Genomic DNA, 26184 nt, shown 5'->3' with positions numbered 1-26184 from the left:
ACTGATTAGTGTTGACAGAACCTTATATCAAACCTAGCTGTTCTATAAAAATGGTAGCTGTATTGGATGCATTTGCAAAATGTTTTCCTGTAAAAATGTAAATATCATTCCTTGAAAAATAGAGCAGAAATAAATACCTGTACATATATGTATATGTACATATTTTCCACATAGCTTGTGAAAATTTTATTTTAGGTATTCATGCAAGAAATAATTCCTTTTGAAGATATTGGAGAATCAGGCTTATTATTTTTTTCACTTTCAAATGAAAAACACCACCATACTGAGCTCTGAATGCTGAATTATGCTTTTTTCTAAATTTAGGAATATAACAGTAGTAAACTAAAATTCATATAAATAATCAGTATCACATTCCAGATATACATTATAAATATATTCAAACCACACTAGAACAGCTTCTTTTATCATCTTTTTGATAGATTTGAATTTGCTGTTCAAATACTAACTTAGCTAAGAACAAAAATGCACCTTACCAGTTGGTTGGCCACTAGTTGATGACTCCTTTGGTCATGGCAAACCTTGACACAAAGGAGGAATGAAGAAAAATGGCCTTTAGTTCATTGGGATCCCCCTCAACTTCAAGAGTAATGGTGGTGGAGTGATGGAACAGGGGCAGAGGGTGCTAAAATCACATTGTTTTATATTGTTCATAGACATTAACTTAAATAGGTATTTTAAACATGTAAACTTCTTTCAGTGATCAAAAAATGACATATTATTGGAAGATTGGAACTATAACAATGGTAATATTCTTTTGTGGTGACAGAACCCAAAAAATAAAAAGAAACTGTAACTTGGAAAGATGGCTCAAAAATATTCCTGGCAGAGATAATGAAGAAGTTGTGGAATTGGTTTCATCTTGTGGCCAAAGGCAACAAGGACCAATTTCCTGGGACCCTCAGTCATCTTGCCTAGCAGTATCCATAAACAAAAACACCACTGTGACGATAACTGCAACTTATAAAACATCTATTGCAGAAAATGATGATGAGGAGAAATTCTAGAAAAGTCTTGAAAAGATTTTCCAAAGCAAGTTAGTATATTCAATGTGACAGGGCATATGGGAGGATGGAAAAATATGAGAACTGAAAGAGAGGTCAAAGTCTAATAGATTTCTCCTAAACCTTATATCCCTATGTAATGTACAGTTTCTTTCAGAAGAGAGTTGGAAGCTGTTGGACATGGTGAGCACTGAACAATATCATAAAAATGAAATCAACTTTGCACATAGGAAACAACGGGTCTCTGATGTGAGAGTTATATTGGAATCAGCTGTCTATGCACTGGTTAATTAGAGGAAAGGTCAAAACATCAAAACAGAAGAAAGGTTAAAGAAATAGATACTAGGATCCATGTCAACACCTTCAACCTGTTCTATTCAAATAAACCTTTTGTGCAGTAAATTGGAAAACAGAAAAAGGCAAAGATATTGACCTGATCATTGCCAATTCCTACAAAAATTTAACTTATCTAAAAGTCACCATAATGAAGAGGCCAGAAGAACCAAGAAACTGACTTACTTGGCAAACGCTTGATCTTGCCAAGCAGAAGATGATGCCAACCAGTGGATATCCGATTTAGGATATAAGTGCATGTGTAAAAACACTACCAAGGAAGTTATTAGAAGGTTATGAACAATATCCACTTTTAAAATTATGGGAAGGGAACTAAGTCTACAGATAATTTTTCATAGGAACCAAATGAGGCACATCATTCCAAGAGCATTCATGAATGCAACTTGCAGTAGGACAATGGATAGAAAGTAAATGGAACTATTTGTCCACTTCTACAACAATTTAGTATCATAATAATAACAGAGCCACCACCATGTCTGGACCCTTACAGCTCAGTCTCTAAAGTGCTGTATGAATATGTAGAAATGGCATGTGGGAGGAAAAAAGTTGGGAAGAATGATGAGACCAGACAAAGTTCAGAGTAAAGAAATCAGTGCTGTAGTAGGCATAGTTTTGAAAGCATTGAGGAAGTGGTGAAATCCTAAAGCAGGAATCTGACTGAGCCATTCTCTTATCTCTGTTGTCTCTAGGATAAAATACAAATTCCACTGCTGAAGCAGTAGAGCCCTTTACAATCTGACTCCAGCCTACCTTTCCAGGCTTATGTTAGCATTACTTTCCTTTAATTACTCTATATTCCAGTCAAATGCTGCTGTTTTTCTACAGGACATTATGTTCCTTTCTTTGCATAAGCTAACACCTATTCCTGGAAAGAAGTCTCTCTTCCTCTCTACCTCTGAGAATCGTTCATTCCCTTTAACTTTCATCTCAAGTTCCCTTTCCTACTGGTGACGTTTCCTGATACCCCTAGGTGCTAGTGCTCATGCCAGATTTATTTTCTGTTTTTTTGTATGATTTTGTGTCTACTTATATATGCATATATTATACCCCTCCTCTCCTTTCCCCGGTAGAGTAGAAGCTCATTTATGGCAAGGAGCTGATTCATTTTTATTTTTATATCCCCAGCACCAAGGACAGTTCCTGGCATATAGAAGTCTGCTTGCTTGGTTGAATATTTTATAAAATATCTCTGGGAGGAGAAGATAACAGAATAATGGGGAAAAACATGGATTATATTTATACCCAGAAAAGTCTGACCAGGAGAACGTTAATAAGTACTGATACCTGCTACTTTCTTCACTGATCTACTACTACCTATTTTCATATCTTTATAAAACCTTTGAGAGTAATATATACATTCATTAAGAATATACTCAGTAACATGGAAACAAGCAGGCAGTTACATGATTCTGTAAAGCAGACCAAATCTTTAAAGAATCCAAATTGCAAGTCACTCTGAAGGGAACGGAAAGACATGTTATGGGCTCAAGAAGGCTGCAGTATATTTTCAGTGACAACTTATGCTCAAGAAGGGGCATAAAAGGATATATCATGGAAGTTATGTATGACTGGGAAAGGAGGTAGGCTAGTCATGTGGTAAGAGCAAGGAATAACAGAAGGGTGGATCAAGAATCACATTAGTCCCCATATACTGTAAAAAGACCTAGAGAAAGGCCTCTAAAGTGCTAGGTAAACTCTCTTTGGAAGATATATGGTAGGATGTGAACAGGAAAAATGTGATAGTAGTAGGAGGAGGAAAGAGAAGAAGAAGAAGAGAAGGAGGAGGATGAGGAGGAGGTGAAGAAGAACCAGATGAAGAAGAATGGTAGCAGCAACAGCTAATACTTTACATATGAAGAAACTAAGAGATCAGGTGATTTTTCTAAGGGCACATAGTGTCTGAGACAGTATCCTAACTCGGTTCTTCCTGACTCTAAGACCAACATTCTACACGCTATTTACGTGGCTGGGTTACATTCTGCACTAATTGAGGAAGATGTAGGTGCCCACATGAATGAGATCACAGATCTGGTGAATTATTGAAGTAACTGAAACTTATTTCTTGTAGTCCTGTAATCCAAAACTATAATTATGAGACTATTTAGTAAATTATACACTGAATACTGTGTTGCCAAGAACTATTTTCCCATCTTATAGATTACATGGTAATTTACTAGATAACTTATCAAGTAATTACAGTGAAAGTTGCCAATTTTAGATACTGTTTAACTGAATTTAATTACTTAATGTATCAGTTCACCAGTGCTAGAAACTTAATTCAACATCAACCCCAATTCGTTTGTGATATGGGGATAATAATATTTCCCCTATCTCTTAGGGTTAGCATTAGACTCAAATGACATAACAGACTGCTAGATTTAGAGATGATATATTACAACTTCCCCTATATTTTATAGATCAGGAAACTGATAATAAATGTGAAAGCCATTTACAAACTATAGTTTCCTATTCAGGAGAAAGATATTATGGTTGTTAATGCTGAAATATAGTTGTTAGCTTTGTGTTTATTGCTTAACTTCCTAATAGTATTTAACTCAAGAGAACAAAATGTAACCTTCAAGGCCTACCCATCTATATTAAAATTACATGAGGTCATTTGACAGATAAGATCAGAGATATGGCTTTGTTTAGCTGTCTCCTGAGAAGCAACATGAAATGATGCATTATACTACGAGCCTGTTGCTCAACTAAGGTGTCCATCATTGCAATGAGAGGTAGCTGTATGTAAAGTCCAAGTAGAAAATCCCTTTCAATGGCCAGATTCTCCAAGTGTTCCTATATTCTCATATTTTTTAGCTATAGTGGGGAAAAGAGGAAGAACAGAGAAGGGATTGAGCCACAGCTTGGAGTAGAGTGGGCATTGATAATTGACAAAAGAGAAAAGATAGTCTTACTTGGTTATTATTTCCCTTCTGTTTTCTTTGTGAAGGAGAATAATCTTTGGATGAACAAAAATGACTAATAGGGAGTAATACCTAACATAAATAGTGAGAGAGTACCTAGCTGCCCCACTCCGTAAACCACATAGTCTCTCCATTCCCTTTTGAGTTTCTTGCAGCTTGGATTCCTCAGACTCTAAACATGTCTGCTTTGTGAAAGCCTGCTGTTTGTTCCCTGGCCCAGATGAAATAAATCCTAGAAGAATGAAAGAACTGGCAGGTTTGATTGGTCACTGTCAGCAATCTTTGAAAGGCTGTAGAAAACAGGGGAGATATCCCAGGATTGGAGAAGTCAACAAGTATTTACCATAAACTATATACCATTGTCTGTGCTAAGCTCTGGGAATATAAATACAAGCAGAACGACAGGCTCTGCCTTCAAGGAGCTTATGTTTTAATGAGGGAAGACAACACATAAAAGAAAGCTGAAAAGGGCTGGAAGAGTCAGACAAAGGCATCCAGGATGGAGTTGCAATAGAGAAAGTCCAGGGTGCAACCTAGGGAGGAATGAGATATGGTTGGCTTGGGTTCCTTCATTAAGTAGAGGTTCTGGGAGGAGCCGCCCAATTAGAAGGAAAGACCACAGAGATAGAGGATACTTCTAGTGTGAAAATTCCAGGGCTGGAGTGGGTTTAGTGTAGGGAAAAACTTTCTAAGGAGAGAGCTATGCTAGAGTGGAATGGTATTCCTTGGAGAGCTGTGAGTTCCCCTTCACTAATGGTCTTCAAGCAAAAGTTGGATTATGGCAGAGTAGTGTAAGTTATCGAGGGCATTCTTGTTTAGGTAGAAGTCAGGCCAAGTTGCTTATGGTGTTGCTTCCAGCTCAGATATTCTGTGAATCCGATCCATAGAACACAGTATGGACTTCTCAAGGAAATTCTTAATCATTCAAACTGTCATAAGTACTTATAGTTGAGATAAGAATGGGTGAAAAATGTACAAGTGTTCAGATTACAAGAAATAGTTAGACAGTCCATCTAGTTAGTCCCTCAGTTCACAACTTTTGGACAGGTGCTGCAGATGGGCAGTAAGCAGAGGCCAGAACTGAATAGTAAGAAGAGATCAAGATGTTTATTATATTTGAGGAATCACACAGTGGCTTTAATAGTCTCTGCCACCAAATTTTATCTTCTTACCACTGAACTTCTGATAATTCTCCAGGAGAATAATAATTTCAGGTGATTCAAAGGCAATAAAAAGATAACCTAGTCAGTGTAAATAGGCTGCAGCGGTAGCATAAAATAAGACATGGCATGAAATAAAATCTTGCAGAACATGTAAGATCAGAAAAGAAGATGGACCAGCCATAAAGACAAAGGGAGAGAGAGCTCAAGTGGAATGCCATTACCCACAAAACATTAAAGACAGAAAGCTGCCAGCCTGTAGAGTAGTTCTTCTATAAAGGCTTTTTGGAAAGATTGAGGATAGAAATCAACCAGGATAAGAAGGCATAGGGGAATTCTGTTCTGCAATAGTTGAGTTATAACCATATTGATGTGATTCAGGTCCATGGAATCATTGCTGCATACATTCAGCTTAAGTCATACGAACACCTTGTCACTCTTCTGAGCCTGCCTTAAAGTTTTGATGTTATGGTTATTCCATTATGTTACTATCACAACTACTACAAAAATCGATGTTTACAAAAATTAATTTCCCAAAGGCTACTGATCTTCTATGACTGTCCATCCCTATGAATCATTACGCAATTACCAAGCATTTAGAGACTGTAAAACCATTATTATAGATACCTCGAGATATTGTAGAGAAATACAAGTACAAATTATGCCTAAAAAGCTTATTGTGCATATTCTTAATGGATCATGTTATACTGATACTGATCAAAGTGAAAAGCAGGCCTGATATTATTTATTACTCAGAAGTTATACGGGGGAATTTTGATTAATCATTAGTCAAAGCCATGGAGTAGAAAGAGAAAACTTTCCATCATTACTTGATTCTAAAAGGAAGAGATTTCATATGAATTGGGGTACATTGTAGCTAATGTCATCATCATTAAATGGACTTTATTTAGGTTATATTTGAGAATTTTATGACCTCCGAAGTACTTTGCATTATTGTTAGTTGAATTTCATAAGAACTAAGAAAATTCAACTCAGTGAAGACAACTTTTATTAAATGTCTACAGTTTGCAGGGCACTGTGCTGACTAAAGGGGATGCAAAGACAAAGCCCAACAATCTTTGTTCTCAAAGTGCTTAAATTTTACTGGGAGGAATATGACATGCACAGATGAGTATGTACAAAATAATTTTTTTATTTTTAATATTTTATTTTTTCCAGTTACATGTAAAAACAATTTTTAACATTTGTTGCTTTTTTAAAAAAAGTTTTGAGTTCGAAATTCTGTTCCTCCTTCCTTCTCTTCCCCCTCCCTAAGATGCTAAGCAGTTTGATATAGGCTACACGTGTGCAATCATGTAAAACATTTCCATATTATTCATTTGGTGGGAAAAAACTTGAACAAAACAAAAAAGAAAGAAGGAAAGAAAGAATGGAAGAAGGAAAGAAAGAAAAAGAAAGGACAAAAGAAAAGAAGGAAAGAGAAAAATAGTATGCTTCAATCTGTATTTAGATGACATCAGTTCTTTGTCTGGAGGTGGATAGCATTTTTCATCATGACTTTTTGGGATTGTCTTAGATCAATTTATTATTGAGAATAGCTAAGTCATTCGCAGTTGTTCATCGTATCATGTTGCTGTTTCTGTGTACAATGTTCTCCTGGTTCTGCTCACTTCACTTTGTATCAGTTCGCAGATTCCAGATTTTTCTGAAGTTGTCCTGTTCATCATTTCTTATAGTACAATAATATTCCATCACAACCATATACCACAACTTGTTCAGTCATACAGAGTAATTTCAGGAGGGTGGGAGCATTTACCACTAGTAGCGGTGGAGAGAAATCAGCAAAGGCTTTATAGAAGAAGTGGGACCTGAGTTAATCCTTTTAAGAAGGTGGGGGCTTTAAGAGGTGGAAGTGAGGATGGAATACATTCTGGAGATGGATGCAGAGTCATAACTACTGCTAGGTGACTGAGGCTCTTCTGCATAGAACTGACATCTGGCAGGAGAGGTGCTTCCTCCTCACAGCAGAAGCCCTACCTTCCTCATACCTAGTAGTCCTCTACTAGCAATTGTCTGCACTCCCTTACCCAGCCTGGCTACAAGCCCTGGGGTTCCATCACCATGGTGGCTGTATCCTATGACCATTTTCCCTCCTTATATCCCCTCAGGTTATAGAATATCAGGTACTGTCAGCTGTACCACAAGGGTACAGACAGGAATCTCTGGAAGATAGGCCATTACCTTTCCTGTCTGTACCTAGAGACAAGTGTACTTACTCTGCCCCTCCCCATCCCCACTCTTGTAACCAAACTTACTGGAAGCATAAGAATCACTAGCTTTTGCTCTGCATTGAGGACAGCCGATAGAAAAGAAGTGACAATGATGTAATAATGAGTAACTAGCTTTCCTCAAATCCAAGAAGAGCTGGGTTCAAGTCATGTGTGTGATGCATACTGGCTATGTGATTCTGGACATACTACTCAATCTCTCAGTGTCCTAAGCAACTCTTTCAAAATATAAGTCGCAGAGAAGGTGCCAACCTGCACTTGTAGATGAGATTTCCTCACCCTGTTCCAGTGAAATCATATAAGTCCTCTCCTTATCATCTTATAGGTTAATTTAATGTATATCTGCCCTAATGAAATATATGTTTTGAAAAATATAAAATTTTAGTAGGGGAAGTATCTGTCATATCAATCTTATTTTCTTCTAAGTTCAGTTTACTTCTTTTTGTTTAATTAACAAGCACTCATTTTCTTTCCCTACCACCACTGGAAAGAGAAAAACCAAACCCTTGTAACAAATATGCATAGTCAAACACAATAAATTACCATATTGGCCATGTCCAGAAATATGTATGTCATTCTGCATTATTTATTCCCTCACCTCTCTGTTAAAATAGCTACAACAGGATGAAGAATACCATCCACCTCTTGTTTTGTCTATGTTAACACCACAGTACTATTAGATTTATTTTATATGCTAGACTGTGACTTTTAGCTTACCCTTTTTAACAAAATTGCATTGTAGACTCTGCTTCTTGACCTCGTGGATAACTTCACTCATGGGCTTAAATGGGTCCTTCATCTTTTACTTTTGTCACATGTAGGGTGTTGATGGAATCTAAGATTCAGAGCTGTCTCCCAGTCTGCCAAGGCTGGAGATGTTCTGTCTTGATTTTTCTAATCCACTTGTCATTCTGATTACATTTTTATTTTTGACAGGCACCTCGTGGAGTGTTTGAAGAAATGAAATACTTGGAGCTTATGATTGTCAATGATCATAAAATGGTAAGCAGTGGCAGGATGCCATGCTTTGTGCCTAATTTAGCAAAAAATCTTTTTTGAATTTCTAGCTAATCATTATCTGTTGCTTGTTGAGAAGAAAGACTGCTCTTAAAAATCCTCTATTCCTTTTTCGGAGAGAACTTCAAAAGCCATTTAATCACTTTTAATATATCTTATTGTGCTTGGAAATGGGTTTTTATATTACCTACCCATTTTACACTTTTCCTGTGTATTCTAATCATGAACAAGAATAAGATTTATTCTTAAAGAGCAGTATCTTATTGTTCTTCAGTTTCACTCAGTGTAATCTTTTGATACTCATCAGTTTATTTTTAAGTATTGTCTTTTATTTTTGCTTTTATTTCTTGTCTTTACTTGAATCTATTTGATATACCCTTCTACCCCTGCCTCCCATGCCACCCTGTAGAACAGGGGTTCTGTAAACTTGGTTTTAAAAATTATATATTTTGATAATTATATTTCAATATAATCCATTTCCTTTGCAATCCTATTTATTTTATATATTTAAAAACATTATCATGAGAAGAGGTCCATAGACTTCTCTAGACCGCCATAGGGGTCTGTGATACAAATAAACTTAAGAACCCCGGCCCTAGAATTTGTTATAGATTGTGGTAGATAATTTGTGGCAAATAGTTGGCTATTGGATGATAATTTCTTATTTTTAATCATAGCAACTCATAAAAGCATCAGCTATGCTATGGAGGGGTTGAGATCTGTATTGGTGAAGGGAGTAACTACACAAGTGAATTCAAGGATCTTTTGAAAATTGAAGTGTATGATTTCATCAGAGACACATCTATACAGGAAAGGTGAAAAATGTCGTGGTCATTTTAAAAGTATTCCTTGTGTCTGTGACTAAAAAAAAATGAGAGCCCCCTGGTGCTCACATCTCTGGTGTTGTGTAGATTAATGTGTACTACATTTGAGTTGAAATCATCCCAAGGAGGGTGACCTAGACCTAGGCCTTAAGAATATACCATGTAAGGATCAGTTGAAGGAATTGGTGATGTTTGGTTTGGAAAACAGGGAATGTAGGGAGGAACATATTTGCTTTCTTTGAGTATTCGAGGTGCCTTATATGGCTTAGGGATTGGACTTTCCCTGGTTGGCCTCAAAATGCAGTATTGGGAGCATGGGTGGAAGGTGCACGGCCAAATTCAGGTAAATCAGGAAAAGGTAAGGGTAGATTAGATGACCACTGAGCTCTATTTCTGTTCTGAGATTTTTGTGATTCCAAGTTGACCTGCATCTCAGAATCTGAACCCAAATCAGCCCAATTGTAGAATTATTTTTGCCCTTATCCCACAGAGTTAAAAAACTGAGCCATCATTTTTTGAAGATGCAAATTTCATGATAACTTTCTTAGATCCTATTTCTATTCTAAAAGCCTATTGTAATTACCTCGGGTGGTGGAGCACTGTTCTCATTTTCTTTTCTTTTCTGCAAGGTAGTTGGGGTTAAGTGACTTGCCTAGGGCCACAAGCTAGTAATTGTCAATTGCCTGCGGCTGAATTTGAACTCAGGTCTTCCTGACTCCAGGGCCGGTGCTCTATCTACTGCACCACCTAGCTGCCCCACACTATTCTAGTTTTAAATGGAATTCCTTCCAAGACGCAGGTTTGAAAGAAAAGAAGGTGTAATTTAGAATAGGTCTACATGACTGAGAAAGATTGGCAGTTTTCAGGGACAGAATGTCATTTTGGATAAGGGAGGGGAAAAATCCATCTTTTAGGCAAATTCTTTTGTGTAAAACACAAAATGATCTTTAAAACATGAGTTATCAAGTATTGGTCTACATGTCCTGGACACAAGACAATATATAAAAAATAGCTATGGACATTTTCAGCTTCCACTGCACAAATGTGACTCTGCTGAGATGAGTTTGACTATTTCTTTAGTATTTCAAGTGATATATAATATCACTGGCCTTATTTACTTCCAAGACTTAGAACATGGTTTCATAAGTTGCTGGACAGACAGCTTCAATGGCTCGAGCTTTTCTTGACTCCCCAAACTTAGAACCACTATTGTTATGTCTTGCTTTTAAAGTCAGGAAAAATAATGACGAAAGCTTTTACCTCTAGAGTAACCCCTGATGGGGAAAGGAGAGGGGACAATAAGCATTTATATAACATCGACTACGTACTTGCCAGTCACTGTGTCAAGTGCTTTATATAGAAATCTCATTTTATCTTAGTAATTATGACATCACAGAAAGAAAAGTTTAAGGTAGCTTTTCTTAATATTTTTATGGAAACAATAATTTTAACATTTTTTATGAATTATTCAGACATAGCATTTTCTTCCCTTTTTTAAAGGTCTTTTATTTACTATAGTTTTCTGGAAGTTATTCTAGATACTTGTGTAAAGAATCATTTTAGTCCATCAAAATCTGGAAGTCCTACATCATTAAGTCTTGTGAGTCATTTTAATTATTTGCAGTTCTATTGATCAAGTCTATATCTGCTAGCCATCTTTGAAAGTGCTACGTAAAACTGACATTTTTGCTGACTTAAATGTCTTGGGTTTTTTGTTTTTGTTTTGGTGTGTGTGTGTGTGTTTGTGTGTGTGTGTGTGTGTGTGTGTGTGTGTGTGATGTAAAGCTGTGACATAGAAAATGAGCATTGTCAGTGTGCCTATTTCCTTAGATAATAAGCACACTTAGATAATAACACACACTGTTTTCTTAAAACGGAAAAAAGATAGGTCCACGTAGATTGCTGTAATTCAGTGAGCAACTGCAATTTTTATAGGTCATTGGATCTAAAATTATAATGTCTTTGTTCTAAAATAGGCTAGCTTCTAGACTCTAGTGGGGCAAAATTGACTATGTTAGTTCAGTATGATTATTTTCTATATTCAATGTGAGCATTTTCTCTTAAGACATGTATAGAAAATACACACATTAATGTGTATGTTTACTCTCCATATGTCATATTCAGTTTTCTCTGAGGTTGCATACTCAGTACAAAGGCTCATAGATTTAAAACTACAAAGGACATCAGAGACTATCTAGTACAACCTTCATTTTATAGATGAAATAAATGATCCCTAGAGAATTTAAGGGACTTGTCCAAGGTCACATAGGAAATAAGCATCAGACTTTGGGTGGGAACCCACATCCTCTCTCTCCAGAGCCAATGTTCTTTCTCCTATCCCATTCTGCCTCCACTAACCCAGAGTGGATATCAAAGGATTTAAATTGAAACATTAGGGAGTAAAGCTTAAGTAGGATAACTATCTTTTGGTTTCCTAGTATCTAATAATTTGTTGGATCTTTAATATTAGCATCAACTTTTATTCATCGAATCATAGAATGTTAGCAGAGATTGAGATTCTCTTAAATAACTTAGTTGAAACAGCTGATAGCATCTTTCATTGGTGTTTTGCTAGTTAGAATCAAATAGTAGTTTACTTTTTTTCAAAAGAAGATATTTCTAAAGGATGGTGTTTCAGTTGAGAATAAAGGTCAAAGGCAAATATGCTGTTTTAAATGCAAATTATATTTGAGTAATCAGAGGCTATGAAAGCAAACTTTTACCCCTTTAAGTTAGAAATGACCATTTTTCTGATATACATAATTTAGACCTCCTACACACTAGAAAAGGAACTGTATTCCTATATTTGCATTTAAACTTGCTTTTTTTGTGCAGAGTAATCTAATACTGGTTTTCTGACAATTGTGAATATTTTGCCTTCATGAATACCAGAGTCGCCCGTTGTGTTTCAATTAGGAAAGAAAAATTGCCCAATTTTGAAATAAGCTTCTTAGTATCTGGCCAACAGAAATTAATTTCTAAACCTATTTGGGCCTTGAAAGTAGTTCATTGGGGTTTTATTGTAACATTTCAGCTAAAAATAAATACCCAGAATCCCTAGTCCAAGAGGAAATTGGTTGAGATATTCTAAAGTGAATAAAGAGCCCAAAGTTATACCTGCAGCCTACTTAATTATAGAGCAGTACTGGCAAATTTGTGGTACAAACTCCAGGAGGATTCAATTTAAGCTACCTTTCTTTATTCTTTAAAAAAAACTCTATTATACTCTTCAGAATTCTTAACTATGTTCTAAAGCAGGGTTCTTAGCTTTTTTGTGTCATGGACCCCTTTGTCAGTCTGATGAAGTCTATGGACCCCATGTTTTTAAATGCATAAAACAAGATACATAGGATTATAAAAGAAACCAAATATATTGAAACCTCTCTCTCTCTCTCTCTCTCTCTCTCTTTGTCCCTCTCTGTCCCTCTCACCAAGTTCACACACTCCAGGTTAAGAACTCCTCCTTAAAGGCTCTTCAAGAATCATCTTTGCTTAGGAATCTCTGGGGGGAACTTAACAATTCTGTGGACTTAATAAGCTTTTACCTCCATTTGTAGAAAGTGTCTTATTTGCAGCTTGACAAACAAGATTTGTTCAACTTCAGATAAAAGCTTAATTCAAAGGCTTGAAAGTAATTTAGTGAATGAAAATGTGAATAACAAAATCCCCTTTCAATAAGGTTAAAAAGAGAATAAGATGATTTCATTATACATGCTTTTTCAGAGACATTAGATATCAATGGAATAGAGGAGATTGATTATAAATGTTAAAAAGGATAAAAAGATAAATACATGGTAATTTTTAAAAAAAGCATTTATTTTGTACTTAGCAGTACTATGCTAAGTATTGGGCATGCAGTGAAAGCAAAAAAAACCCTTTCCCTCAAGGGATGATCTTAGGATCATATATTCAGAAATGGAAGGACTTTAGAAGCCTTGGTTTTGATCTTAGTCCAGCCCTCTCATGATCCTTGGACTTGGGTCACAAAATTAGCGAGTACCAGAAGTGGAATATGAACCCAGGTCCTTTGACTTTGGGGCCATTGTTCTTTTCACTGTAGCCTGTTGCCTCTCGTAAAATAGAATTGGGAACATTTTATTCTATTGAATTCTACTGTAACAAGAGATAAAACCAAACTTTTGTGTCAATATCTATAAAACAATGTAACATTGAATAGTATTAACAATTAAGTTGTATCTATAACCAACAATTACCGTAATAGTATGAACAGATTATTATTATTATTGATTCCATGAACAAAAACAGTTTACTTTTTAATACTACAGTGTGCTTGGTGTTAAAATGTAGGCATAAAATGCATTTCTCAAGGAGGCCACATATTTAAGACAATGAGGAAGAAACCATTATAAGATAAAGTTTATTAAGTTTACAGAGGGTGTTAGGGCTGGCTGTTGGTTTTTTGGAAAGATAGTTTTCTGCTTTTCATCTCCTCAGAAGTCAAGATGACCTTGGAGGTACTCTGAAAGGGAGGTAATATTTGGAGTCATAAATGTGAAATGTTCAATGAATATTGGCATATAACAGAAAGCATAGATATGGGAGTTGAGGAAAGTAAAATGATCTAATAGAAACTTTGAGATGGTCGAAAATTGAAAGGAAATCAGGGAGATCTAAGATGAAGACTGGAAAGAGACCATTGGATTTCTTGGCTAGGATGTCATCTGTGTTATTTGCGGCAACAACTTCATTGGAGTGGTAGGAATGGAACACTGATTTCAAGAGGTTAAGGAAAGAATGGGCAGAGAGGAAGAAGTGTTAGTGAGGCGTTGGGTATGGATAACTTTTTCAAGAAGCAAAACAGTGAAGGGGAGGAGAGAGAGGAGATGGTGGCTTGGAAGTTCATAGGATTGGAGAGGCATGAGAAGCAGTACAGAACCATAGGAAGCAGTGTGGTAGCATGAGAGGCAGTATGGTACCATGAGAAGCAGTGTGGAGGCAATGCAGTACCACAGGAGGCAGTGCATGGTACCACGGGAGGCAGCGTGGTACTATGGGAAGCAGTGTGGTACCGCAAGAGGTAGTGTGTGGTACCATGGGGAGGCAGTGTGGTACCATGGAAGGCAGTGCAGGACCATGGGAGGCAGTGTGTGGTACTACGGGAGGCAGTGTGGTGCCATGAAAGGTAGCGTGTGGTGCCATGAAAGGTAGCGTGTGGTACCATAGGGAAGCAGTGTGGTACCATGGGAGGCAGTGTGTGGTACTATGGGAGGCAGTATGCTGTAATGATAAAAGTACTGACTTTGAAGTCAGACAATCTAGGTTCAAATCCTGCTCTTGATGTTTACTAGCTGTGTAACCTTGGTAAATCATTTTACCTGTCTGAGCCTCAGTTTCCTCATCTGTAAAATGAAGCGGTTGAACTAGATGACCTCTAAGGTCCCACCTAGGTCTAAATCTATGATCCTATATGGGAAGGAGCTGTGAGTCAGGTCCTAGAAGTAGAGAGGAGGGAATAGGATCAAGTTTCTAGGTTGCATACATTGATTGTAACAGGGGCCATTTGGAGACTACAGTTATTTGGTATTTCTAGTGTGTTGTACTAACTTCAATCAATAAGCACTTGTTAAGCATTTACTATGTGCCAGGTACTGTGGTAAGCCTGGGGATACAAAGAAAGGCAAAAAACAGTCCCTGTCCTCAAGGAGTTTCCATTCTCTTTGAGGAGACAACATGCAAATAATATGATGCTTAGAAGATACATGCAAAGTAGATAGTATGTAACTCAGAAGGAGAGGTACTAGCCGTTGTGGGGACTTGGAAGACCTCTTGGAGAAAGTGACATGGCTCTTGTAGGAAGCCAGGGAACTAAAAAGCCTAAGTGAAGAGGGAGAGTATTGCAGGCATGGGGGATGGCCAGAGGAAAGACCAGGAACAGGAGATAGTAGGTTACGTGTGATGAAAATTCTAGGCATGTATGAACCAAGAAAAGAAAATAAAAGGTTGTGAAATTGTGAAGAGATCAAGAATTGTTGTTGGAACCAGTGGTTATTATTTACATTTCTTGTAGAAAATTACCGTCTGAGAGAAAAGTGAAACATCTCTTCTTTGACTAATACATACTAATCATCCTTGTTCAGAGAAACGTCATACCTACACTCTTACAATCACAGTGCTATCAAAGTACCTTTGGTTTAGCTGTGAATGGAAGCTGTCACTTCAAAATAAATGACCTAGTTTTGTGTGCATTTTATTTGTTCCCCTTCTGAAATAAGGAAGGAAGGAACAAAGAAAGAAAAGTTTTCAGCTACCAGTAGAGGGCAGATTCTTCCTATAACAGAATTCTAGAATTTGAGCTTTTTTAAACAGTGGTCAAATTAAATTATTTGCCTTGTTGATCCCACAAGATATAATATTATTTTTCTTAATTTTCTCTTAATTATTTCAGTTTTTCCAATAGAATGACCCATTTTTAGCTAAGTCATCCTTTATCACTTTAAATTTTCTGTACCATGATAATATTTAGTGTCATGTTATTAAAATAGTATGGTCATCTTTTGCCTTACTTCAAAAAGCAAAATGATTCTTTTAAAAATATGCCAAAATATTGTAAAATGTATTCTGAGTCCACAGTACGATCACCAAAGATTACGATGATAATTATAATAGTTAATGTTTGCATCATGTTTTCAGCTTAGCAAAGCCCATTAGATGTATTATCTTATTTGACACTAACAACATCCCTATGGGGTAGATGCTATCAATATTCTCATTCTACAAATCAGAGAAATGAGGCTGAGAGAGATTAGGTGACTTGTGTAGGGTCACACAATTAGTAAATGTCTCAGGCAAGATTTGAACTCAGGTCTTCCTGAGTCTAAGTCTGACATTCTAGTCACTATGCCACCTAGCTGCTATAATAACAGCTTAAACATATAGCCCTTTACATACATTTTCTCATTTGTTGTTCGCTCTAACTCTGTGAAGTAGGAACTATAGGTGGTGGTGTTATTCCCATTTTTTAAAATGAGGAAACTGAGGTTCAAAGCAATTAAGTGACTTACCTTGGTCACATAGTATCAGAGGTAGGATATAAACTTGGGTCTCTCCTGACTTTATTATCTTTTCTTAATACATCTCCTCTCTCCTAATCCCACCAGCTGCCCGTGTTCTCTACAAAATCACCTTCTATTTATTTTGTATATTCCCATCTGTGTCCATGTGTCTCTTTCCATAGAATGTAAGCTTGTTGAGAGCAAAGACCAATTTACTTTTGTCTTTGTATGCCCAGGTCCGGTGCCTGGCACAACTAGCTACTTAATAATTTCTTGTTGATTGATCGATGTGAGGAATTTCTAAATGTACTTTTGAATGGCTTTCCAAATTTGTTGAGAGGTGAAAGCACAGCCTTTATCATTGAAACCCATTTCTAGCTAAATGTACATTTAGGCATTGGTGGATATGGGGTGTAGAAAACATGACACATTCCCTGTGATGATCTGTGCTGCCTTGAAAGAACTATTGGGGCGGGGCAGGGTTAATGAAGGATAGTTGGCTGAAGTTTAGTATTTTGCCAGTGAGAGCTCATTAAGGGATAGAAGTGAATCTTCAGAAAGTAATTCTTTCCTCCCAGGTGAAGTGCTTTCAAGCTTATAAGCACTTCTATCATTTTCTGATTCTGATGACCAAGATGACAGCTTTCATTGGCCTATCTTCAAAATGTAACAAATAAATAAAATCCCATAAATCTTCATACCTTGGTGTGTAGCTATGTGTAGATGCATGTTTGTGAGGATGCTCAGATTTTCCACAATCTGAGCTTTGTAGGTATGAGAGTGAGAGTCAATAACTGAAATCTCCCTTCCCCGACTCCCTTTCCTCAATGATGTGAAAAATGAATTTTAGCTCAGGAGTTCTTAAAGAGTATGACTTTATCATTTTTTCTTATTGGATGCAAGCTATAATGAGAGTTTGATTTTAAGAGGAATCTTAAAAATAAATGGATGATATACAGATATGTTTCTGGCAATAGTAAACTTTCCAGGCAGCTGATTGGACCAAGGACTTGGGAGAAAAGTTTAATCTTGTCTTCAGGTAACAGGATGGACCTTATTTATTTTTGAGACATTTTGTCTCTTTAAATGTTCTACACGTAGTAAGGGAAACTTATTGGATAAGAAAAAAAAATTGGGCTATTTCTTCATTAGAAAATTTGCTCCACCTTCTGTGCATGAGCAAAGATGAATATAAGCTTTAACACACCTAAAATAAAACATTTAGGCACCCTTTTATTACTGAAAAAAAGCATTCTAAGAACTAGTGTTGGACTTGTGAAACTGAATATGTACCTAGTCTTATAAGAGGTGCAAACTGCAGTTTGGATTCTCCTGGCCTGTTTTATATGAAGATTTGTAGAATCATAATGGAGCACCCACCTGTGGAGGAACAACAATTCGCTAATACTGTTTCTTACAGCTTTATAGTCAAGAATGCATAAAAATGCCTTTGCATGATATTTGGATGTTTGTTAAAATTAAAGTCACCTACAAAATAAATGATAGACTTCTTTTTAGCACTATTAATTAGTTCTCAATAAACTGTGATCAGCACTTCTTCCTTTAGTTTCTTCACAAAATGATAGTGATTTAAGTATATTTCTTTATAACATTTGTAAAGAGCCTGGCACATAATGGGCACCTAATAAATGCTTGATTCCTTCCTTTCTTCACTAAAATATATGTTCGAAACAGTTTTTAAAAGCTTATTATATAATATATACAGTTATATGAGGCATATAACTGTATATATTAATATATTTATATATTCTCCATAGCATATTTCATGCACACATGTACAAGGTGTCTCAAAAGTCCTAGTGCAGTTTTAAGCCTTAATTCGTTAGAAGTACAATAAGACTTTTGGGACAGCAGGGATGCTGTGGTGAAAGTGAAATTGGACAGAACAAACATACTTGGCAGACGGAGGGAAGTTCAGGTAATGTCAAAGCAAGAGAACAACATGTATTTAATAATAATAAAAAAGAAATTTAGCCCTCAGTTAAATAATTTTATTTGAATCATCAAATAGGCTTTAGTTCCAACAGAGAAGTAGAATATAAAAATTAATATATGACAGGAAGAATATAAAAATATTTATTTTTTATTTATTTATTTATTTTATTATTCCACAGTTGGAATTCTAGATTTACAGTATACGTTAATGGTGCCCAGTATGTGTATGTGTGTGTAATATCAATTAAGGTGGGACTTTCTTACTGTTTTAGAATGATAAATTAATTAAGTCTCTTTGATTGAGCCTTACTAGGTGCAAAGCCCCAGGCCCAAACCTCTAATTACTAGGTGCTAAGCCTATGTGGATGTGAAGCCCTCAGGGTCCTGAGGGGAGTTGCAAAGACCACAGCCAATTGTAGAAGCCTAAGTTCTGGTCGCTCAGATTTGATAATGGCTAAAGAGTATATAAAAAGAGAGAACAGAGCTGTTTGCTGGGGGCTCTCACTCTTGGAGGAGTGCTGATGTGGAGACTCTGGGCAGCTGTAGTTAAGAGCCCTCCAGCTTGTGAACCTAGATGTGGATGCCTTCTTGTTAACTATGAATTGTATTTGGTCTATTTATAATGTATCTTTGTAATTTGTTTGTATTTGCTTCAAAGTTCAGGGTGCTGGCTTTTTTCCCCTGAACTAAGTGAATGATATTTGTATGTTGGATTGAAATAAGATTGTTAACCCCTTAACATTGCTTTCCTTAGTAAAGCAGATCAAAAGAACCTGTGCTGGCAGCATTCCTGTTGTTGGGCTTGTGTTGGTCTTTCACCCCCACAGAAGCTGCTAGCTGAATTGTTGCAACAGTGCATATAGATAGATAAATAGATATAGATATATAACTTTAAGGTTTACAAAATGCTTTACATAGATGATTATTTTATTAAAGGAACCTGGAAACTGAGGAGTATTATTTTTTATCACTCTTTAGATTTTAATTATTATTTATTTTTTATTTCAGTACAAGAAATACCGTTCTCATGCACATACCAACAACTTTGCCAAGTCCGTGGTGAACCTTGTGGATTCTGTAAGTATCACCATTTGTCTTGAACACATTCTTATATTGGTGAAAGGGTTTTTGATGACAATTTTGTTTCATGTTGCTTCAACAGAGAAAGATATAACAGGCACACTTTTAGCACTTTCCCAAAATATATTGTGTTCAAAACTGGAAAGTTCCTGATAAAGGTAAAGAAGTTATTTGGTTGCCCATAGAGTAATTTTGGAGATGGACTATTGCCTAAAAGCTTGGTTAAATCAAGCTAGATTATTTCAGAAAGCCTACAGGTATTATTAGATTCCAAAAGTAGAATTTATTGAGTGCGTAGGAAATGCATTAGATAAACATAACTGTCACAATAGGGGCAATGTCTTCCCTTTGCTCTACTTTAAAATTATTTTTCAACCACAAAATCCCTCTAATTAGAGCATCAAGTGCTAATAAATAATATTAAATGGCAGCATATCTAACTTTATGCAATAGTATTAAAGGATAGCATATTTAACCCTAATAATATGTATAGAAAAATAAAGTGGAGTTGAAAGTTCTGATGGAAAAAATATCTATTTTTAAGTTATGTGTAAGAATATAAAAATATTATGTAAAGTTGGGATTGAAATTCTGAGAGTTTTGATTAAAGAGACAGTCAACTGGTTTGATGAATTCATTTAATTTTAATTCTTGTTAGTTTTCTTTTGTTATTATTGTTCAGTTGTTTCATTTGTGTCTGACTCTTTATAATCCCATTTGGGGTTTTCTTGGCAAAGATACTGGAGTAGTTTGCCATTTTCTTCTCCAGCTCATTTTTTTTTACAGATAAGGAAAACAGGGTTAAGTGACTTGCCCATGGTCACACAGCTATTAAGTATCTAAAGCTGGATTTGAATTCAGGAAGATGAGTCTTCCTGACTGCAGGCCCAGCATTCTATCCACTGTGCCATCTAGCTGCCCTGTTTGTTTTTCTAGTAAAAACTAACTTTTTTATTGTTGAAATTAATTACATAGGATGATAGATGAAAATTTTTTGACTTTTGAAGTAATGATGCAAAAAGTATTATTTTTTTGGAAAAGGATATTTGGTAATGTTTCAGCATAATTATCTTTGCATAGTTTACAGAATGAAAAACTAAACCTTCCTTTTTTTTAAAAATTGTGCTTTTCTGTTTTTACAGCACTTTAATTTACAAATATATTCCTCTGTCCTCATTTTCCTACCTAAAGAGCCACTGCTGAAACAGAAAATAAAAAAGAGGGAAAACAAATAGTTCAGTACAGCAAAATTAACCAACACATCAATCAAGTCTGACAGTATAGCCATTGTTTCATACCTTTAATTCCTCAACTCCTGCAAAGAAAGGAGGGAGATTATTTTCTTACCTTTCTCTCCCTCTTTTTTCTTTCTTTATAAAGAAATTTTTTCATTGTAATTACAATGTTTCTATTTACATTGTTTTATTCATTGTGTATATTGTTTTTGTAATTCTACTTTATTTTGCATCAGTACTTCTTTGTATTCTTCATATTCCTTTTTTTTTGGTTAAGGGATAGTTACTATTTTGTTACATTCATATGCCACAATTTGCTTAGTCATTCCACAATTGATGGGCATCTATCTTGTTTTCACTTCTTTGCTGCTATAAATATTTTGCTATGCAATATAAATATTTTGCTATGTATTGGGCCTTTCTTTCTATGTTTGACATCCTTGGGTTGTGTATCTAGCAGTGAGACCTCTGCAATAAAAGGTATGAATATTTTGGTCATCTTCTTAGCATTACTCTAAATTGCTTTCCAGAATTTTTGGACCAATGGATAGTTCCACTAGTAGTGTATTAGTGTGCCTGTTTTTCCACAGATTCTCCAACTTTGACTTTTCCCATTTTTTGTCATCTTTTCCAAGTTTTGGGGTATGAGGTAAAACCTCAGAGTTGTTTTGCATTGTATTTCTCTTACTATTGTTGAGCCGGAGCAATCTTTCATATGGTTTTTTAATAGTATACAATCCTTCTTTTGAGAATTATTTGTTTATATCCTTTTAACACCTAACTGTTGTCTTGTGACTGTTGATCTTACATGACCATTGTACCAAAATACCTGCTAATGCCATATATTTGTTTGTCAAGCCTTTATCTGAGAAATTTGATACAAAAATTTCCCCCAGTTGATAGCTTTCCTTCTTGTCCTAGTTGTGTTGACTTTGTTTATGCAAAAGCTTTTAAATATCATATAATCAGCATTATGTATTTGATCTTTTATGATTACCACTATCATTTGTTTGCTTAAGAAGTCTTTCATTAACCATAGTTGTGAAAAATACCTGATCTTGTTTTCTTCTATTTTATTTTATGGTGTGACTTTTAATACTGGGTTCACATGACTGTTTCAAATGTATTATAGTATATGGTGTAAAATGCTGATCTTTCCCTAATCTCCTCCAGACTGCTTTCCAGTTTTCCAAAGTGTTCTAGTCACATGAGTTTTTTGTCAAGTAATTTATGTTTTCATGTTTATCAAACACTAAGTTATTGAGTTTATTTTTTCTGATTCTTCTTTATCTAATCTATTCTTTTCATCTACTTTTCTATTTTTTTTTGCTAGTAACAAATACTCTTGATGAGTACTGATCTTTCATATAATTTGAGGTCTGAAAGTGCTATTTCTCCTTTGGTACTACTTTTAAAATTATTTCCCTTGAGATTCTAGACCTTTTGTTCCTCCAAGTGAGTTTGCAAATGAAATATTCCAAGGAATAGGAAATTCCTAATTTTACAAAATATTATTTGCATTAAGAATCATTCCTCATGTCACTGTATAAGATTTTGAGCTTAAATAATGCTAATTTAAAATATATTTAAATTTAATTAGCTTTTGTTGCAATATAGTAAGAGGAACCATTGATACTTCAAGCTGATTGAGGTATGGTAACTTCCCCTCCCCCCATTTCTAGTTCTCTATTTTCATTAACAGTTAGAGGATTAACTTTCTTATAGAATGTACGATAGACAATGCCTGTGTGGTTCTGCTTTTCACAAATCAGATATATAATAGGGAAAGTGAATAATGTATTGTTGAATTATACTTGAATACTTCCAAGATGTCTACCACAAATTTTGCATGACTCAGTCAGCAGCCTTTTTGTAGCCAAAGGAATCATCACTTTTCTTGCTGAGTCTTTCTAAACTCAGCCAAACTAGTCCACAAACAGTAGGCCTATATTGTGTTGTCAGGTTTATTCTCTAAGGTTTTCCATCTTTGTAGGACCTGCTAGTGTTTATACTATGCTATAATACCTTTGAGGACCTATGGTCACATACCACCATTTGACCTTGGGTCTTTGTGGTTCCTCCAATGGTTTGCTATGCAGTTTTAGGCAAAACATCTTACTCTTTGTAGCCAATCACTTGTCCTTTTCAACTAAAGGCTTTAAAATGCTACAGAATCAAAATTAGTACTGATTTGGTAGTAGTTAAAGTTTTTCTACTATATGCATAAAGAAATTTGAAGATCAGAATCTTCTTGTGTCACTTATTATGAAGAAGTTAATTTTCTTCTGAAGAAGAAATAATATGATAAAAATAGGGAATTGAATCTCAATATTTTGAGCTAATGATTTCCCCATGTTTCCTTCCCACCTTACCCGTCTTGTCTTTCCACTGACTCTGATTGGCTAACTGTGCATGTTTGACCCAGTGTTCCACTCCTGTGCCTGTCCTGTCTTTACTCCCAGATTTACAAGGAGCAGCTGAATACCAGGGTGGTGTTGGTAGCTGTGGAAACATGGACAGAGAAGGACTACATTGACATTCGATCTGACCCCGTCCAGATGCTCCATGAATTCTCCAAATACCGACAACGAATAAAGCAGCATGCAGATGCTGTTCACCTCATTTCGTATGTGCCATTTCATGCTTTTGCCATAGGCATATGGTGTCTCCCTTACTTATTTCACTCTACTTTGGGCACAGGAAGCCAGTTCCTATAGCAAGCATTCTTATTCTCATCCTCAGGTGGCACAGGGGACAGAGCTCTGGGCCAGAAGTGAGGAAGGCCTGAGATCAAATCCATCCTCAGACACTTGCTAGCTGTGTGATCCTGGGCAAGTCACTTCATAGCTGTCTGCCTCAGTTTCCTCATCTGTAATAATAGCACCTATCTCCTAGAGTTGTTGTGAGGATCAAATGAGATATTATTTTTATAGCACAGTACCTGGCACATAGTAGGTGCTTAATAAATGCTTGTTCCCTTCTCTCCCCCCACAGCTAGCTAGAAGTGAGTGCTTCTTCCAGCTTGTTAATAATAAAATAATAATTGATCGTTTCTATGTGGAACTCAACATGTTATTTTATTTCATCTGCATAACCACTTTGTGGGGCATGCAATACAAATATCATCTTCATTTCACAGGTGAGGAAATGGAGAATCAGACAACTGAAGTGGCTTGTCCAAGGCTCCACCTTATAAATAGAAGAGCTAGGGTTCAAAATCAGGTTTTCTGATATCTAGTCCTAGGGCTTATTTTGAACCATTTGTGTGGTGCCTGTTACATTGCTTATAATAGCTCATTATCTATTAATTAGTTACTTGAGGACAGGAACTATGTTTCATCCATTTTTATATACCTCACTACCTAGCGTAGTACTTTGCACATAGAGGGAACTCAAATAATTGCTGAATGGATGATACTGTAGTCTGTGTGAATGGGCAAAATACAATGTTTTAAAGATGGCCGTACTTAGTAGTAGTGTAATGTGTGCATATGAGTACATTATCTGACACATGGTTAAGCTGATTTCATGTCATCATAAGGGCTATATGGGGGTTTAACTATATATTGATCCTGTGGATTTTAAAGTTGTTGCTGTTCCTTTGGAATTACATTATGACATATACAAAGAACCATTACAAATCAGATAAGTGTATTATAAAACCAAAAATTGATGGTGATATTTATAGACTAATGCTGGTCAGATGAATTAAATGTTAATCCCTGGAGTGATCAGTCATCTCGAAGGATCCAGGAGAGTTAGCCTACCTTTCAGCAAGATCTCCTTTTCTGTAAATATAGAACTTGAACGTGGACAGTAACTTTGAACTATAACACTGCTAAGTAGATCAGATGCTGAACTGGGTATCGTATATGATTTGGGTCTTTGTGGTTTCTCCAATGATTTGCTATGCAGTCTCAGACAAAACATCTTACCTCTTTGTAGCCAATTTCTTATCCTTTTCTACTTTACAGGTTATCAATAGCTTAGGCTTTAAAAAGCTACAGAATTGAAACCAATACTGATTTGGTAGTAGTTAAAGTTTTTCTACTATGTGCATAAAGAAATTTGAAGGTCAGAGTCATCTTATGTCGCTTATTATAAGCATCTCATATGTGGATACTATACTTGGAGTGTTTTATTTTGGTTTTTGTTACTAGCCAAGTATGGCTAAATAAAAGGAACAAAAGCAATGAAACATTCTTTTTCTGTGAAAATTTGAGTTGATCTGAGTTTAATGGAGGTTGAAAGCAAAGATTACATTATGTGTGTTAAACTGGATACACTCCACACTCTCATTAGAAAGTCAATTAGCATATTGTAGGTTGGCGTGTAAACTAGCTGGATAACTCAATTTACTATTCCTGGAGAGAGGATGCCTTCACCATTTATGAAAATATCAAAGCAGCACTCTTGGATCAAGAATCTGCATTGAATGTATGGGCAGTGAGCAGCTGACTCTCCAAGATGTCATTAAGTGGGTTGCTGTAAGCACCATGACTACTGTAAAACATGCCATAAAAGCTAGCATGGAAAAAAAATACAAAGATCAGGAAGTTGATTGGACACAGTACTTGAAGCAAAGAAACTAATCCATTGTTAACACTTTCCCTTGTGATCTAGACCAATATTTCCCCAACTAGTTTAACCTTAAAACGCTTTAGAGCTTGACTTTTAATAATAGAACTCATCCATGCTAGTTTGGCGTCTGCAGGCATGACATCCCTTAAAATGAAGGAAGGTGAGAGAAATTTTAAAATGAAGGATGGAAATGAGTCTTATTTGAATATTTTCAATTTTTCTTACATAAGTATTTTTGATAATAACTAATTTCATATTTCACATTTTAAACTGGAAATATTGCTACCAAGGAATATTTTTACAGAACTTTTGTTCACAAAAAAATAGCATACCAGAGTTCCCTGGAATACTGTTTGAGAAACACTAACCTAAACATATTAAAAAAATACTGACAGAGGTCTTAATTAAATTTCCAATTGAAGTTTGGGATGTTGTGTCGAGGTCTATGAGATGCAAAGGGACAGTTACTGCACTTGATAAAAAAGTTGGGAATGAGAAGATCTAGAAAGGGTAGGATGTTGGAATGGTTTTCAGAAGAGGTAATTTAAGAGGGAAAATATGCAAAGTCTTATACTTGGGTTAAAAAACCCCAGCTTCATAGGAATAAGATGGGGGGGGGGCAGGGGGACAGCTTGCCTAGATTGTAGCTTGTCTTATAAACATCTTGGGGTGAATTTCAAGCTGAATATGACTCAACCATGTAAAATTATCAGCCAAGAAAGGAAATGTAATCTTAATCAGTTCATAAAGGTGTAGTGTCTAAGACTAG

At 35.8% G+C, this 26184-nt stretch overlaps 1 protein-coding gene across 1 annotated transcript in view; it reads left to right on the top strand.

Moving 5' to 3' along the window:
- Positions 1-26184, top strand: part of ADAM23 (ADAM metallopeptidase domain 23) — a 245007-nt gene that overhangs the window by 143284 nt on the left and 75539 nt on the right. Inside the window, exons 9-11 of the mRNA XM_036757815.1 lie at positions 8646-8711; positions 19528-19596; positions 23297-23460. Coding sequence (XP_036613710.1) covers positions 8646-8711; positions 19528-19596; positions 23297-23460 — 299 coding nt within the window. The remainder of the gene's footprint in view (positions 1-8645; positions 8712-19527; positions 19597-23296; positions 23461-26184) is intronic.

The sequence above is a fragment of the Trichosurus vulpecula genome, chromosome 4 (assembly GCF_011100635.1).
Source record: "Trichosurus vulpecula isolate mTriVul1 chromosome 4, mTriVul1.pri, whole genome shotgun sequence".
NCBI classification, from domain to species: Eukaryota; Metazoa; Chordata; class Mammalia; order Diprotodontia; family Phalangeridae; genus Trichosurus; species Trichosurus vulpecula.
Note: the sequence above shows the minus strand (reverse complement) of the source record. Positions and strands in the feature narration are given on the sequence as shown.